Here is a 16,457-nt window from a genome sequence, read left to right on the forward strand (position 1 = left end):
GGCGTGTGCGTGGGGCCGTGTGCACAGCCTCACAAGTGGCTGTGAGGGTCCGGTGAGCCCCCCCTGTGTCTGGGAAACAGCCGACCTGAGGAGCACGGTCACAGCGCCCCTCCCGGGCTGCGACCTTGGCGTGAAGGTCAGCCGGCTAACCCCGAGCTGCTTCCCGTTTCCAGAGCCCCCTCCCCCACGCGGCCGCCAGCACCCTGGGCGGGCAGCTGCAGTCCTACAGCGACGCCTGCGAAGCTCTGTCCCTCGTGGAAGTCACGCTGGGGTTTCTGAGCACAGCGGGCGAGGACCCGGACATGGACCTGAACGTGTACCTGCAGGACAAGCTGCGCATGGGCGACCAGACCGAGCAGGTGGCCAAGGTGGGTGTGAGCACACGGAGCAGGTGGGGGGTGTGAGCACACGGAGCAGGTGGGGGGTGTGAGCACACGGAGCAGGTGGTAGGGGGGTGTGAGCACACGGAGCAGGTGGTAGGGGGTGTGAGCACACGGAGCAGGTGGTAGGGGGGTGTGAGCACACGGAGCAGGTGGGGGGTGTGAGCACACGGAGCGGGTGGGGGGGTGTGAGCACACGGAGCAGGTGGTAGGGGGGTGTGAGCACACGAAGCAGGTGGTAGGGGGGTGTGAGCACACGGAGCAGGTGGTGGGTGTGAGCACACGGAGCAGGTGGGGGGTGTGAGCACACGGAGCAGGTGGGGGGGTGTGAGCACACGGAGCAGGTGGTAGGGGGGTGTGAGCACACGGAGCAGGTGGGGGGTGTGAGCACACGGAGCGGGTGGGGGGGTGTGAGCACACGGAGCAGGTGGTAGGGGGGTGTGAGCACACGGAGCAGGTGGTAGAGGGGGTGTGAGCACACGGAGCAGGTGGGGGGGTGTGAGCACACGGAGCAGGTGGAGGGTGTGAGCACACGGAGCGGGTGGGGGGGTGTGAGCACACGGAGCAGGTGGTAGGGGGGTGTGAGCACACGGAGCGGGTGGGGGGGTGTGAGCACACGGAGCAGGTGGTGGGGGGGTGTGAGCACACGGAGCAGGTGGTAGAGGGTGTGAGCACACGGAGCAGGTGGGGGGTGTGAGCACACGGAGCGGGTGGGGGGGTGTGAGCACACGGAGCAGGTGGTAGGGGGGTGTGAGCACACGGAGCAGGTGGGGGGTGTGAGCACACGGAGCGGGTGGGGGGGTGTGAGCACACGGAGCAGGTGGGGGGTGTGAGCACACGGAGCAGGTGGTAGGGGGGTGTGAGCACACGGAGCGGGTGGGGGGGTGTGAGCACACGGAGCAGGTGGTAGGGGGTGTGAGCACACGGAGCAGGTGGGGGTGTGAGCACACGGAGCGGGTGGGGGGTGTGAGCACACGGAGCAGGTGGGGGGGTGTGAGCACACGGAGCAGGTGGTTGGGGTGTGAGCACACGGAGCAGGTGGTTGGGGTGTGAGCACACGGAGCAGGTGGTTGGGGTGTGAGCACACGGAGCAGGTGGTTGGGGTGTGAGCACACGGAGCAGGTGGTTGGGGTGTGAGCACACGGAGCAGGTGGTAGGGGGTGTGAGCACACGGAGCAGGTGGTTGGGGTGTGAGCACACGGAGCAGGTGGTAGGGGGTGTGAGCACACGGAGCAGGTGGTAGGGGGGTGTGAGCACACGGAGCAGGTGGTTGGGGTGTGAGCACACGGAGCAGGTGGTTGGGGTGTGAGCACACGGAGCAGGTGGTTGGGGTGTGAGCACACGGAGCAGGTGGTAGGGGGGTGTGAGCACACGGAGCAGGTGGTTGGGGTGTGAGCACACGGAGCAGGTGGTAGGGGGTGTGAGCACACGGAGCAGGTGGTAGGGGGTGTGAGCACACGGAGCAGGTGGGGGGGGTGTGAGCACACGGAGCAGGTGGGGGGTGTGAGCACACGGAGCAGGTGGTAGGGGGGGTGAGCACACGGAGCAGGTGGGGGGTGTGAGCACACGGAGCAGGTGGTAGGGGGGTGTGAGCACACGGAGCAGGTGGGGGGTGTGAGCACACGGAGCAGGTGGGGGGTGTGAGCACACGGAGCAGGTGGGGGGTGTGAGCACACGGAGCAGGTGGTAGGGGGTGTGAGCACACGGAGCAGGTGGGGGGGTGTGAGCACACGGAGCAGGTGGTAGGGGGTGTGAGCACACGGAGCAGGTGGGGGGTGTGAGCACACGGAGCAGGTGGTAGGGGGGTGTGAGCACACGGAGCAGGTGGTTGGGTTGTGAGCACACGGAGCAGGTGGTTGGGGTGTGAGCACACGGAGCAGGTGGTAGGGGGGTGTGAGCACACGGAGCAGGTGGTTGGGGTGTGAGCACACGGAGCAGGTGGTAGGGGGTGTGAGCACACGGAGCAGATGGTGGGGGGTGTGAGCACACGGAGCAGGTGGGGGGGGTGTGAGCACACGGAGCAGGTGGGGGGTGTGAGCACACGGAGCAGGTGGTAGGGGGGTGTGAGCACACGGAGCAGGTGGGGGGTGTGAGCACACGGAGCAGGTGGTAGGGGGGTGTGAGCACACGGAGCAGGTGGTTGGGGTGTGAGCACACGGAGCAGGTGGTTGGGGTGTGAGCACACGGAGCAGGTGGTTGGGGTGTGAGCACACGGAGCAGGTGGGGGGTGTGAGCACACGGAGCAGGTGGTTGGGGTGTGAGCACACGGAGCAGGTGGTTGGGGTGTGAGCACATGGAGCAGGTGGTTGGGGTGTGAGCACACGGAGCAGGTGGTAGGGGGTGTGAGCACACGGAGCAGGTGGTAGGGGGGTGTGAGCGGAAAGGCGGGACTGGGCACTGGAGCCGGTGGGGGTGGGGAGGGAGCCGGATGCGCTCAGGCAGGATCTCAGTGCCGCGTCCTGAGCCCCCTCCTCCCCAGGCCCTGCAGCTGCACCCGTGTCGGCTCCGCCACGTCATCGCGCTCTGGCAGCTCCTCTCTGCGCACAAGTCAGAGCAGCTGCTGCGCCTGCGGAAAGTAAGTCCCGTCTCCTGGCCACACAGCTCCCTTTCCGGCCTCCCTCCCGGCCTCCCTCCCCTTCCTCCTCCCTCCCCGTCCTCCTTCCTTCCCATCCTCCCTCCCCATCCTCCTCCCTCCCCGTCCTCCTTCCTTCCCATCCTCCCTCCCCGTCCTCCTCCCTCCCCGTCCTCCTTCCTTCCCATCCTCCCTCCCCGTCCTCCTCCCTCCCCGTCCTCCTCCCTTCCCATCCTCCCTCCCCGTCCTCCTTCCTTCCCATCCTCCCTCCCCTTCCTCCTCCCTCCCCGTCCTCCTCCCTCCCCGTCCTCCTCCCTTCCCGGCCTCCCCTGAGCGTCCTTGGCTGCAGGAGCCCTTCAGGGAGATCAATGCCAAGTACCACGTGGCGCTCAGCCCGGGAAGCGCCAAGCGCCTGCGCGCGTTCCTGAACCAGAGCTCCCTGGACGTCTTCCTCCTGGAGCTCCACGAAATGATCCTCTTGAAGCTGAAGAACCCCCACACCGAGGCCGACTTCAAGCCCGACTGGAGGTAGGGCCGGCCCTGCGGCGGGCACCCTGGAGGCGCGTGGCTCCTGCAGCCTCGGGGTGCAGTCTCACCTGCTTCCCTGCGGGCGCTGAGGACTGGGGGTCAGTCTCCAGTGCAGGGCTGGGGTGCCCGGCCCCGGGCGGGCGGAGTCCGTGGGTCTGGCCCCGCCAGGCGTTCGGAGAGAGTTGATGAAGGTTGTGAAGTGGTAACCCTGCGTGGCGCTCGGTGATGGCACACATCCCCCCACGGCCCCGAGGGGGGTCCCACCTGCTCGGCTGGATCTTTTCCAAGTTACGAAAGCCCGTCCCCGCATAGCGAGTGCACTTACCTCAGCGCCCTCCTGCCTCCTGTCTTTGCTGCTGTTCCACTTACTCTGCGCCACTGATGGATTCGGGTTTAAAACTTGTCTTTATTGTTGAAAGCATTACAGATGTCCCCCTTTTCCCCATGGACCCCCTTTTGCCCCCCCGCCCCCACACTCTAACGTCCATAGAAAAGCCCCCCCGCCCCCACACTCTAACGTCCATAGAAAAGCCCCCCCGCCCCCACACTCTAACGTCCATAGAAAAGCCCCCCCGCCCCCACACTCTAACGTCCATAGAAAAGCCACACCGTGAAGAGCAGACAAACACACTGACATTCCGGCTTTCACACCTTCACCTCCGGAGGCCACACCCACTCCTTCCCCATCCCCCGCGAGGCTGGGGGTCAGCACCCGTGGGCCTCCCTCTGAATTCCCTCTGGATACCCTTTGGCTATTTGGGGGGTGGGGTGGGGCTGTTTATCTTTTAATCGTAAACGGTTAGGATCGGCCTTTTACCCATCAGGTCACAGAGGCTCTGCTTGGGGTTAATTTCTGGGGAACGCGGACAGCGTCCCTGTGGAGCCTCTCTGGGGACACGGAGGCCAGGGCCTCCCTTACCCGAGGCTGCAGGACACACAGCCCACGGGGTCTCCTTGTGCGCCCAGGGCTCTGTGCTGTGCCTCACATTGTAGCGGTTTATTGCCGTGTGGTGTGTGAAGGAGGGATCTGGCTTTGCTGGTTTTCTAAACAGAAGTCACAGCCCGGTTCCCTCGCCTGCCTGCGGCCTGGTCGCCATTTCCCGTTATGTGTGTGGATAGACCTGTGTGCATTTGTATCTCTGGATTTTTAAAAATTCTCACCTGAGGGGTTTATTGATTTTTTTTAGAGAGAGAGAGGGAGGGAGAGGAGAGAGAAACGTCAATCGGTTGCCTCTCTACACACCCTGATTGGGGATCAAGCCCACAGCCTGGGCATGTGCCCTGACCAGGGATCGAACCCAAGACCTTCCAGTGCCTGGGACGATGCTCCCAACCACTGAGCCACACGGCCAGGGCCATGTCGGATTTCTTAACAAGTCCTTGCCCCCTGGACTCGGTGTAGGGACAGGAGCCTGCTCCTGGGCCCCACAATGCTCCTTCACACGACGCAGGCTCTGCTTTCTGTACGGCAGGTCACGTCACGCTCGTGGGAGGGGGCGCACTAGAACCTCAGGCCAGGCTCACAGACCCACTCGCCGAGGGTGGTCTATGGCTGACCCCCACGTTCCTGGTTGCAGGAGCTCTGGCTCTGCCAATGGCCAAGAGGGGGACCGCGGATGGAGGGGACCGCGGATGGAGGGGACCGCGGATGGAGGGGACCGCGGATGGAGGGGCTGCGGATGGAGGGGCCGCGGATGGAGGGGCCACGGATGGAGGGGACCACGGACAGCCGGGAGGGGGTCTGAGGTTGTCTGGAATCTGTTCTAAGTGCCGCCCTGTCCCTTGGTCTTCCAGCCTGAGAGACACTCTAGTCAGTTACATGGAGACGAAAGAAGGTGACATTCCCCCCGAGATGGAGGATCAGTTCCCGGAGGAGATACTGCTCTGCCACTGCGTCTCTGCGTGGAAAACGGCGGCCTCGCTGAAGCGGGCACGACAGGCGAGATAGAGCCGCTGTCTCCGCAGAGCTACTCCCTCCGCAGAGCCGCTCCCCCCACAGAGCCGCTCCCCCCGCAGAGCCGCTCCCCCCGCAGAGCCGCTCCCCCCACAGAGCTGCTCCCCCCACAGAGCTGCTCCCTCTGGCGGGGACTCCGCACTCTCCGGGTGGTGACACGGGTCCGGGAGGTGGAAGCCAACCAGGCCACAGCGCTCACGGCCCAGGGGAGCGGGCGGGAACCATCGTCTCGGGCCTCCAGCCCCGCTTCCTCGGGCCACGTGGTCAGAGGGGGAGGGGACAGGGCACAACTTGCCCTTTTATTTCTTGTAACGTGCTCTGCTCTCACAGAAGAGGCGGCGTCCTCCTCTCCTCCCTCCCTGCGCGCTCCCGGGCGTCCTGGGAGTCGGGGACCTGGGAGCCCAACCAACAGGACCTGGCGCGGCCCGGCCTGACCACCCCCGGGTCGGAGCCCTGGACTGGGCGCCCACACTCTCAGGGGCTCCGTTTCCTCATTCGTCCAAGGAAGGAGCCGGGCCTGGGCTTTTGAAACGGGGAGTGAACGGGTGTCCGTGCCGGCGTGGGTCTGGGCACAGCCTGGCACGGCTGAGGGAGCACTGCCTGGCATTCTGCCGTCAGCGGATCCCCGTGTGACCTGGTCCCTGCGGTCTCAGCGAGGCATAAACAGACTCAGGAAGGACACGAGGCTGTGAAGTTTCCAGACAAGAGCCTGGAGGACTCTGGTCCCGCCCTGCCCTCGTCCTGCCGTCACTGGAGTGAGGTGCCAGGGGCCTCAGGACTAGTTCCCACTCCGGGGGCCCGGCACCCACGGCCACGGCCACACAGCCGTGGACAACTCAGGGAAAGGCCTTGCGCTCATTCCAGGTGAGCGAGGGATGCACCAGCTCGCAGGCGGCCCGTGGGGATGAGAGCCACACAGCAAGAGCCGGCTCCGCCCTCGGCCCCCACCCCCAGCCGCGGTGCCCCGCATGGCCACTCCGTGGTGCTTGGTGAGCGGGCAGTGACCCAGCTGCCCTCCTTCGCCTGAGGCGCCGGCCGCCTGCACTCGGCCCTCGGATCCTGCAAAGACACCCCCATGCCGTCCGCACCCGGGGGGCCACTTCAATCAGGGAAGGGGGTTCCCTGCACTAGGAACTCCGGGATCCCTCCGGGCTGGGGTGACACCGCCATGGTGGCCATTAGCGTCATTCAGGCTCCTCGCGGCGCCACGCCGGAGCCGAAGGCCCTTCCTCCCTTGGGGGTGGGGGAGGGACTGTTCTCCCCACTTTTATGAAGGTGTTTTATAAGACTTTTGTACGCTCTGCTTTCAAAGCCTTAACTGCCATTGTCCAGCATTATCTTGTTTGCCTCAGAATACACTGGCCCAGCACACACAAATGCGAGTTTGTTACAGCGGTTACACCTGTTTAATAAACTTGGGTTTTGATCAAAACAGAGAGTCCTCTGTGGGGCGGGCCCTGCCTGTGGCCCGGCGCCCTCCACTCGCTGGGCCGGCTCTGCTCGCTCTAGAGCTGCCCATCCCGTGGGAACGGAGCCCCGGTTCAGAGCGGAGGTTACTCCCCCTCCGGGCAGGAGGACGGCAGGGTCTCGCAGCCTCCGAGCTGAACGCTGCTCCCGAAGCAGGAGCCTGGACCTCAGGGGGCCCTCCCTCCCTGGCCTGGGCAGGAGTCTGGCTCCCAAAGGACTGTGCCCTCCCCTGGGAACGGCCCCCCAGTCACTGGGACTGAAGCCAAGGCGCCTGGTGAATGGCAGGTGCCCCGCCATGGGGTTCGGGGTTCGGGGTGAGTCGTTGCAAATGACGGCACCCGGAAACAGCAGAGGTGGGGCAGCGCTGCGGCTCCCCCGTGCGGGAGGGAGGGGAGCAGCCTGGGCGCCAGGAGATGGGATGCAGGGCCGGTGGCTCAGTGGTTAGAACCTCCCGCCGGGACTCAAGGGCTCCACCCTGGGAGGCGCTTGTGGGAGGCAACCAATCCCTGACTCTCTCGCCGCCCCACTCTTTCTAACAAATCAATGGGGAAGAGCCACCGGAGAGGATTAACAAAAAACAAACATGGCCTCTCACGCCTCGCCTGGCCCAGACCCCTGTTCCTTTGTGCACATGAGTGTCTACGCTTCCTGCTGTCCCTGGCGGCCGCTCGGTGTGACGTGAGAACGCGGCCCGCGCGGGCTTCTCCGGGGCATCGGTGGGTCCGTGCGACGTCCCCGCCGGGGCCCCGAGCCCCGCGGCCTCCCCGCTCCGCGGGGCGGGGCGGCCCACGCGAGGCCGGTGCAGGCGAGGCCGGTGCCCCGTGCGACCTCCAGCCACGAGGCGGCGCCGTCGGCTGAGCCCCGCCCCAGGCGGCCCTACCAAGCGCCTCCATGGGAAACCGGAAGTGACGCACGCGGAAGGGGTGCCGGGGCTGTGCCATGGCCCAGGAAGCGGTGGGGCCGCCGCCCGAGGAAACCCTGTCGCTCTGGAAACGGTAATGAAGCCGGGAAACGAGCAAGACCTTGGGGCTGAAGCGATGCCGCCCCCGCGGCCCCGCCAACCTCGGAGTCCCCGGCTTTGGGGCGGCGGGGACCCAAGGGCCTTCGGGAGCTGCAGTGGGCGGGGTGGCGGCGCTCGTTTCCTGCGCGCGTCCAGGTCACGTGAGGGGGCGGGGCAGGTGCAGGGGGCGGGGCGGCCGCAGGGGGTGGGGCAGGCGCAGGGGGCGGGGCAGGCGCAGGGGGCGGGGCGGCCGCAGGGGGCGGAGCCCGACTGCCCCTGCTGGCGTGTCTGCCCTCAGGGAGCAAGCCCTGCTGAAGGCCCGCGTCGTGGACCAGGACACCGAGGCATGGCAGCGGGACCCCGCCTTCGCGGGGCTGCAGAGGGTCGGGGGCGTGGACGTGTCCTTCGTGAAGGGCGACAGTGTCAGAGCCTGCGCCTCTCTCGTGGTGCTCAGCTACCCTGAGCTGGAGGTAACGGGTGGGGCTGGGTGGGGGCGCTCCGTGTGCCCCGGTGAGAGAGGTGGGGCTCCGGGACGGGGAACGCGGTGTTTTGTAGGATTTCGTTAATAGGTTGGGGGTCTGCGAGGAGACATCTTAGACTCCCCATCTCGGTGACCCGCGGGGACACACCCCAAGTGGCCCGAGCTGGAAATCTGTCTTCCCAGACCACTCCCCTCCCGTCACAGACTGGCTCCATTTTAAAATATATATATATATTTTTGTTGTTGATTTCAGAGAGCAAGGGAGAAGGGAGAGGTCGAAACATCAGTGATGAGAATCATTGATCGGCTGCCTCCCGTACACCCCAACTAGAGATCAAGCCCGCCACCCGGGCACGTGCCCTGAGCGGGAATCGAACCGTGACCTCCTGGTTCATAGGTCGGCACTCAACCACTGAGCCGCGCCGGCCGGGCCACTAGCTCCATTTCCAGCATTTCTTTTCTGCATCCTACATGTGGCTGGCGTCAGCCCCCTGCGCCTCCCCGCTGCCCTCCCCAGCCGTGCCGCGGCCTCCCCTCCCGCAGGTGACAAGCAGGGTCTTCGCTGGTTCCTAAAAGGCAGGTGTGGTCACGGCACCACCTCGTCCACGTGAGACCCTGCCTGTGCCTTCGTGGCCAATAAAGCCACGCTTGCTGACACAGTGCGAAGGCGTCTCACTGTCGGACTTCTGCTTAAGGAAGGCTGTGGGTCAGCTCTCAGCCACTCCCCTCCCCACCTCCCCTCCGAGGACTTGGATCCCGCAGGCAGGCCCCGCTGCCCCGCTGCCTGCCCTTCGCTGCGACGTTTCCTGTCCTGGAACACTCTACCCATCTCTCAGGTTCTCCAGTGACGCCCCCTCATCCCGCAAGACCAAGAGTTTCTCCCAGCACCCCCTCTTCTCTCTCACACGGGAATGGGATCGGTCTGTCTCCCCTACCGTGTGGTCCTGTCCACCAGCCGTGGCTGGGCACCGAGCTCCCGGCCTGGCGGGGAGAGGACGGGAGTAGCTGCGTGAAGGAGGGAGGGAGCCGTGTGCCAGGGTGTCTGCGGGCCCAGCTCAGGGAGCCTCGGCTGAGGAAGAGCTTGGGAAGGGCCTTGCTGTGCGGCTTTGGAGGGATCCCTGATCCTCTGCCTCCCGCAGGCCGCGTCCTCCCGCCTCGGCCCTTTGCACTTGACTTGGGAGGCCCCTCCATCAAAACCCAGCAGAAGTGTGCCCGCACCTGCTCCGTGCTGAGGGGGGAGTGTGCCCGCACCTGCTCTGTGCTGAGGGGGGAGTGTGCCCGCACCTGCTCCGTGCTGAGGGGGAGTGTGCCCGCACCTGCTCCGTGCTGAGGGGGGAGTATGCCCACACCTGCTCCGTGCTGAGGGGGGAGTGTGCCCGCACCTGCTCCGTGCTGAGGGGGAGTGTGCCCGCACCTGCTCCGTGCTGAGGGGGAGTGTGCCCGCACCTGCTCCGTGCTGAGGGGGGAAGCGACCGAGGCCTGCCCTCAGAGCCCTGGTCAGTGTGGAGGATGGCCTGGGGGAAGGGCACGGCCTGCTTGGCTTCCCACCTGGCTCTGCCCCGCCCACTTCACCCCCAGGCCTCCGCCCCCCCTTTCCTCCTGTGGACGGACAGCGTCTGCGCACACTGAGCTGAGCTGAAGCCATGCGCCCGGGGCAGCTAGTGCAACCGCACGCCCGCCATAGACGCGTCAGCCCCAGGGATTCTGGCTTCCCCAGACCAGGTCCCATGTTCCCCGGGCCCGTGCTGCCCCTCGCTGCCGTTACCCCACCTCCGCCCCGGCCTGGATCGCGGGCCATGCTGGGAGCTGTCCTCACGGTGATGGGTTACTGGCCGCCTACACGCTGTCTCCACTGACCGAGGCGCTCGGGGGGTCTCTTCCCGTGTCCTCTCGTCACCCCAGCACGTGCACAGGGCTGCTGCACGCAGTCAGCTGCGTGTGGGCTCAGGCTAGCCAAGGGTCTTGGGAAAGGGGCCCAGTGGCCCCCAATGCGGGCGAGATCTGCAGCCTCCATGGGCAGATCCACAGACCGAGCGGGGCCGTGGTTGCCGAGGGCTGGGTGTGGGGCGGGGGCGGTGACGGCTGACCGGTGCAGGTTTATGGAGGTCTGGAGAACATGCACGCCCTCAGGCCCAAGGTGCAGGGTCCGTGTGCCGGGAGCAGGTCCCGCACCGTGCTCACCAGGTGTGACGGGGCTGTGTTCTGAAGCGCCAGGGGGGCGCTGTCCATCCGGGAGCCCTGGCTGCCGGCCTGCCCTGCACCCTGTCCCCACTCCTCCCGCCTGACGTCTCCAGCACTTCTCGCGGGACCTGCCCTGGTCCCCTGAGCCTCCCCACGTCCGGCCTAGGCTCTGACTCACAGGAGCAGCCCGATCAGACAGCTGACTCGGCAGCAGGTCGACTCCCAGCCCCATCTGCAGGGCGCTCCCCTGTCCTTTCTCACGCTCGCCTCCCGGACAGTGAGGAGGGAGGGCCCGGGAGCCAGAGGGGGGCTGCAGAGGAGGGGATCCACGCACGAAGGCAGAGCCGTGTCCCTTCTCACCCGCCCCCCCCCCCCCCCCCGGCGGCCTGACCTGGCTCCTGGCACAGGTGCTGTATGAGGACAGCCGCCTGGTCCACCTGACGGCCCCCTACCTGTCGGGCTTCCTGGCCTTCCGAGAGGTGCCCTTCCTGGTGGACGCGGTGCGGCGGCTGCGGGAGAAGGAGCCCAGCCTCGTGCCCCAGGCAGGTTCCTCCAGGGGCCTCTGCTGCAGGGGGGGGGCGACCTGGGGCTTCCTGGAGGAGGTGCACTGCCCTGAGGGCGGGGAGGGGACCTCAAACCTGGGCTCGGCGGTGGCCCAGCCTCCTGCTCCCAGACCACCGGCCTCATGGCAGCACCACTGACCGCGCCTTCCCTGTGGCTCTTCCAGGTCCTCCTGGTGGACGGAAATGGGGTGCTCCACCCCCGAGGTGATCCTGCTCCCGAGAGGTGGCGGGGAGGGCTGAGGGGGGCTCCTTTCTGTCTTGTTGGGACCCACCAGTAAAGCCTTCTTTTCCCCCCATCCCGCCTGCCCCACGGCCGTCGGGAGCCGTGGCCCGAGCTCAGTGCCTGTCCCACTGGTGGCCACCTGCAGCCTGACCTGGCCCTGACCCGACAGGGACAGGCAGGTGTGTCCCCCAGACGCTGGGACGTGGCTCCAGGGAGAGCGGAGGGCCGGCTGCTTCACCTCAGACAGGAAGTGGGGGAGAGGCGGGCAGCAGAGGGCAAGGGGGGGACACGCACCACCCTGGAGGCCGGTGCGGGACCCTCAGGCCTGCCTCAGCGGGGACCCCAGGCACAGCAATCCCGCCACCTGGCAAGAGCCCCCGAGTGTCAGGGGAATCGGGGGGCAGAGACCCAGAGGCTGATGGTGGCCACAAAGGGAGGAAGGGGAGGTGCTGGGAGCGCCGAGTGGCTCCTAAGTGCTGGAGGGCGGCGTCCTCCGCCCAGCGGACTCCTGGGAAGTGGGCAGGGGCCACGCGTCAGCTGGGGCCTGGAGTCCTGTCCCTCAGCCCGAGCTCGGCAGACTCGGGGGCGCTGGTGTGTCCCGAGGCCCCTGCCGCCCCTGCACCGATTGGCTCATTGCCGTCCCCACCCCCCCCAGGCTTCGGGGTGGCCTGCCACCTGGGCGTCCTCACAGACCTGCCCTGCGTCGGGGTGGCCAAGAAGCTGCTGCAGGTGGACGGGCTGGAGAAGGACGCCCTGCACAGGGACCAGGTGCGCCCCCCCGCCCCCCCCCGGCAGCCCAGCCCCTCCTGGGTCCCTGGCCGAGGCTCAGGAGGACCCGCTGTGCGCCCCCGGGCTCCCTGTGGGTGCTGGAACCTCGCAGCCCCCTCTCCCAGCCCCCCTGCCCCTGAGGGGCCCCTGTGGGGTGGGGCCTCTGGCTCTTGGGCCGGGACACGGAGCCTGCGCAGCACCAGGAGGGGGGGGGCTCCCGAGACAGCGGGCGGCACTGGCTCTCCCTCTGGGAAGCGGCTGGAGGACGGGGCAGCCCTGTGTCTGCGTGGGGCCGTGGGCAGGAACCCCGCCTTCCAGGGGGCCACCCCGCTGCCCCCCGAAACGTCCCTTGGGTTGAAGCAACTGTGCCCAGGTTCCTAGCAGGAGCGAGCGCACAGGAAGCGAGGGCCGTGGGCAGTTCTGGCTTGTGGGGCAGGAGCAGCCTCCCACCCGCTGTGGCCTGGGCAGGCTGCCCCCTGCCCCACCCCCACCCCCCACTCCCACCCAGCCTTCGCCCTAGAACCGGGAGGAGAGAGCCGCGCTCGGAGGGCCTCGCCCGGGTGCACGGTGCTGGGGCAGCTCGCCGGGCAGGGCCGCTCGCTGTGCAGGGCTCACGTGTGTCCTGTTCCCCAGACACGCCTCCTGCGCGCCGGGGACTCCTTTCCTCTGACGGGCCGCTCCGGGGCCGTCCTGGGCAGGGTGAGTGCCCGGGCCTGTGCTCCCCGGCAGGCCCGTCCCCAGGTCAGCACCACGGACCCCACCCCCTCCCGCTGGCTGGCGTGGCTGTCCGAGCGGCCCACCCCGTCCCCAGCACTCGCGGCAGGAAGGTGCCCCAGGCGCTGCATCCCCCCAGGTCCCTCCTGCACCCGGGACACGCTCAGCCCTCCAGCCACAGGGCCTGCCCCAGGCCCTGACCCCCTCCTTCCCCAGGCCCTGACCCCTCCCTGCCCCAGGCCCTGACCCCCTCCTGCCCCAGGCCCTGACCCCTCCCTGCCCCAGGCCCTGACCCCCTCCTTCCCCAGGCCCTGACCCCCTCCCTGCCCCAGGCCCTGACCCCCTCCTTCCCCAGGCCCTGACCCCTCCCTGCCCCAGGCCCTGACCCCCTCCTGCCCCAGGCCCTGACCCCCTCCTGCCCCAGGCCCTGACCCCCTCCTGCCCCAGCCCCTGACCCCTCCCTACCCCAGGCCCTGCGGAGCCACGACCGCAGCTCCAAGCCCCTCTACGTCTCCGTGGGCCACAAGATGAGCCTGGAGGCAGCCGTGCGCCTGACCCGCAGCTGCTGCCGGTTCCGGGTCCCAGAGCCCGTGCGCCAGGTGGGTGGGCGGCTCACCCAAGGCCTGGCTCTGCCTCTGGGCCCCCACCCCTCCCTCGGGTCCTGGGGCCTCCCTGGCTGCAGTGTGCGGAGCGGCCTCCAGGTGGCAGCACAGCCCGCACGGCGTGGGCTCGGCCCCTGCTGAGGGCCTAGGCCTCCGTGGCTGTGAGCGCCTCCTGGGTCCCACGCTCTTCCCACCCGGGTGCCGGGTGGTGGGTGCTCACGCTGCGGCGTGGCCTGGCTCCAGGGGGCCCGCCCTGCGTCCCACCCTGTGTGACCGGAACTACGCCCCGGCCCGCAGAGCCGGCCCTGGTGCCTGGTGTGCCCGCAGGGTCAGTGACCTCCTGCCGGGCGGCCTGTAAAGGCGGGGGGGCCCGTGCCCAGCCCTGGGGGAGCCCGCGGCCCCGTCACTGCCGCCAGCGGGGTGAGGCTGTCCGGCGACTGCTGTCCCTCGGCCCACGTCTCTGGGTCCCTCCCGACGGCTTCGGGGTTGGCGCAGGGGTTGGCGCTGCCCCTCCCCAGGGCGTCCGCGGGGGCCCGGGCCAGGCCTGGGGGCGGGTAGCCGTGTGCCCCTTCGGACGTGGCGCGAAGGCCAGGCCCCGGGGGTGGAGTCAGCACGTGGCAGACCCTGCAGCCAGGTCCGGGGCCATGGCCCCTGGCCACGCGGGGGCTTTGTGGATGTCTCTGCACCGCCCTGGGGACGGGGCGCTGGCTGACACAGGCGGGAGGCGCGCCGGGCTGGGCCCTCGGGGAAGGGGTTTCGGCAGGGACCTCGGCTCAGGCCGCACCCCCTAAGGGTGCTGTCTGCCGTGAAGCCAGGGGAGCCGCGTGGCTGCAGCTGAAATGGGGACCTGGATCCCCACCTTAGGCCGTCCTCCTGTCACCTGCCCCCCGGGCTTTCTCGGGGGGAGCAAGTGGCGGGAGAGCCTGCCCAGAGGCCAGCTGGGGACCCAGTGCCTCACGCCACCCTCCTCAGGCCGACATCCGCTCCCGAGACCACATTCGAAGGACCCTGGGCGGCCCCCAGCCCCCCGCCCCCGGGCAGGAGAGGTGAGCGCAGGAGGCCGCAGCGGTCAGGGGTCCTCAGCTGGGGTGCAGGAGAGGAGCCGGCAGGATGCCGGGGGTCTGATGGAGGCATGGCCAGAAACCCCCAAAGCCACGCCCACCTCCCGCCAGGGCTGCCTGCCTGCCGTGGGCACCTGCCTGCCGTGGGCGCGGGGGAGGGGGGGACACACAGAGGGTGTGGGGTTCAGACCACGGCTCCCGTCCAGCTGCCCCATCAGCGTCCTTTCTGCCCTGAGCCTCGGCTCCTCCGCGCGGCAGGCGCAGGGATGCCTATCCTGCTGGGTCTCGTGGGGGAGCCTCCGGGACCGGCGCTGTCCCCTCAGGCAGGACAGGAAGCAGGCGGGGCAGTCGGCTGGGCTCCGAGGCTGGTCTCCGGCTCCATCTGGGCGGCCCCGCCCGAGTCCCCGGCAGGCGCTTCCCGTGCTCCTCCCCTGAGCGCGCCTCCGTGAGCGGGTGGCCGGGGCCTGACGGAGCTGCCGAGGGGGGCGGTGCGGCTGGGGCCCGAGCGCTCCCAGGGCGGGCAGGCCGTCAGGGTGGACGGTCCAGGTCAAGGGCAGCCTCCAGGGACCCCTGGTAGCGAGGGGCCCTCGGCACTGGGGTTTGACGCTGCCCCTTCCCCATGTCATCACCAGGAGGGCTCGGAGGCCGAAGGCGCGGCCCAAGGGGGGCCCCGAAGACCCCTCGGGTGAGGGCAGGACCCCCGAGCCCCACAGCCCAGGCCCCAGGACACACCCGGAAGCCCCAGACCCGGGCGCCCAGGAGCGGTAGGACCAGGGCTGGGCGCGGAGCCAGCCGGACGCCCCGGAGAGCCGCCCGCCCGGCGCTCTGGCCTCAGAGCAGTCACTGGCCCGGGCGCTCTGTGGGGGCGGGACCGGCCCCAGCAGCTGGCGGGGCGCTTGGACTCAGACACGGGCCGCGAGCGCCCGCCCCCGTGGCTGCGCTGTCCCCGTCCGCGGTCACGTCGCGAGGCCTGGGACAGCTGGGTGACGCCCACGGATACCTCAGCACAGCCCAGGCCCAGGCCCGGGGCTTTCCCAGGGGTCACGGGAGGGGTTGCTTTTTTCCAAAAGTGCCCATGTGGGTCTGGCCAGTGTGGCTCAGTGGTTGAGCATCGACCTAGGAACCAGGAGGTCACAGTTTGATTCCCGGTCAGGGCACAGGCCCGGGTTGTGGGCTCCATCCCCAGTGGGGGGCGTGCAGGAGGCAGCCCATCCATGATTCTCCCTCACCACGGATGATTCTCTCTCCCTTCCTCTCCGACATCAATAAAAACAGATTCTGGAACAATAAACGTGCGCACAGTAGCCGCCGGCACGGACGTACAGCCCTGCCCGTCTCCTCTGGTACATCTGCCGCCGGCTGTTTCTGGCTGAGCTTCCGGAGCTGACGTCACAGCACACCCCCGGGACCGCCTCGGCGTGCGGCGACGGCGTGGCCCCTGGCGGGTGGGAGCGCGTCTGTTAAGGCCACGCTTCCTCTGACCAGGGGGCTCCGCGGCCTCCCAGCCGGTGTGAGGACGGCGGCATGTTCCGCAGGCCCGTCCCTGTGCCAGCAGCCGCCGGAGTCCGGGACGTTCCGGGCCCGTACCTGACATCGGGGTGCGAATTAACGCACCCGGTCCTCACCGCCCGTCGCGGGACGTTGGGTTTCTGTCCCGGCTCCTGTGGGCGCTGCCTGGACGTTTGCAGTTCTGTTCCGAGGGGTGACTTCCTGGCTCTCGGGGCGACGAACTTCGTGGCCCGGCCGACAGCCAGGAGCGCCCCCCGGCCCGCCGGCACTGGCTGCACCTGCCTGGCCGCTGGCCCCGAGGGCGGGTCCTGAGCTCTGCCTTGCATTTCCCTGCGCCGAGGAGGGCGAGCCCTGGAGCGTGCTGACCGTCCGTTGGGGATAAACGTCTCCTCACTCCTTTGCCCTTTTTATTTTAAAAATTTTTATTGACTTCAGAGAGGAAGGGAGAGGGAGA

General features: G+C 68.3%; 2 protein-coding genes across 3 annotated transcripts in view; both read left to right on the forward strand.

Moving 5' to 3' along the window:
- The window catches only part of RNF213 (ring finger protein 213), an 82,012-nt gene extending 75,152 nt beyond the window's left edge, over window positions 1–6,860 (forward strand). Inside the window, 4 exon segments of the mRNA XM_054708872.1 lie at window positions 174–368; window positions 2,860–2,955; window positions 3,302–3,480; window positions 5,275–6,860. Coding sequence (XP_054564847.1) covers window positions 174–368; window positions 2,860–2,955; window positions 3,302–3,480; window positions 5,275–5,428 — 624 coding nt within the window. The 3' untranslated portion in view covers window positions 5,429–6,860.
- A 960-nt stretch (window positions 6,861–7,820) lies between these two features.
- ENDOV (endonuclease V) lies at window positions 7,821–15,925 on the forward strand. 2 transcript variants are annotated; one of them, XM_028130440.2, is made up of 9 exons: window positions 7,821–7,896; window positions 8,200–8,371; window positions 10,971–11,105; window positions 11,291–11,330; window positions 12,005–12,117; window positions 12,751–12,816; window positions 13,302–13,430; window positions 14,406–14,479; window positions 15,127–15,925. In XM_028130440.2, the coding sequence occupies exons 1-9, from the start codon at window positions 7,841–7,843 to the stop codon at window positions 15,260–15,262; spliced, it is 921 nt and encodes a 306-aa protein (XP_027986241.2). In that variant the 5' UTR covers window positions 7,821–7,840; the 3' UTR covers window positions 15,263–15,925. The 2 variants fall into 2 exon arrangements, with proteins under 2 accessions (XP_027986241.2, XP_054564840.1); XM_054708865.1 differs by lacking the exon at window positions 14,406–14,479 and having other exon boundaries at window positions 15,127–15,280.
- The last annotated feature ends 532 nt before the right edge of the window (window positions 15,926–16,457 follow it).

The sequence above is a fragment of the Eptesicus fuscus genome, chromosome 20, assembly GCF_027574615.1.
Source record: "Eptesicus fuscus isolate TK198812 chromosome 20, DD_ASM_mEF_20220401, whole genome shotgun sequence".
NCBI classification, from domain to species: Eukaryota; Metazoa; Chordata; class Mammalia; order Chiroptera; family Vespertilionidae; genus Eptesicus; species Eptesicus fuscus.

Bases quoted from the DNA above. Each gene is read 5' to 3' on its own strand.
- ENDOV (XM_028130440.2), top strand. From the start codon at position 7,841: ATGGCCCAGGAAGCGGTGGGGCCGCCGCCCGAGGAAACCCTGTCGCTC. The intron at 13,431-14,405 runs GTGGGTGGGCGG...CACCCTCCTCAG, and splicing joins TCCCAGAGCCCGTGCGCCAG to GCCGACATCCGCTCCCGAGA. The intron at 14,480-15,126 runs GTGAGCGCAGGA...TGTCATCACCAG, and splicing joins CCCGCCCCCGGGCAGGAGAG to GAGGGCTCGGAGGCCGAAGG.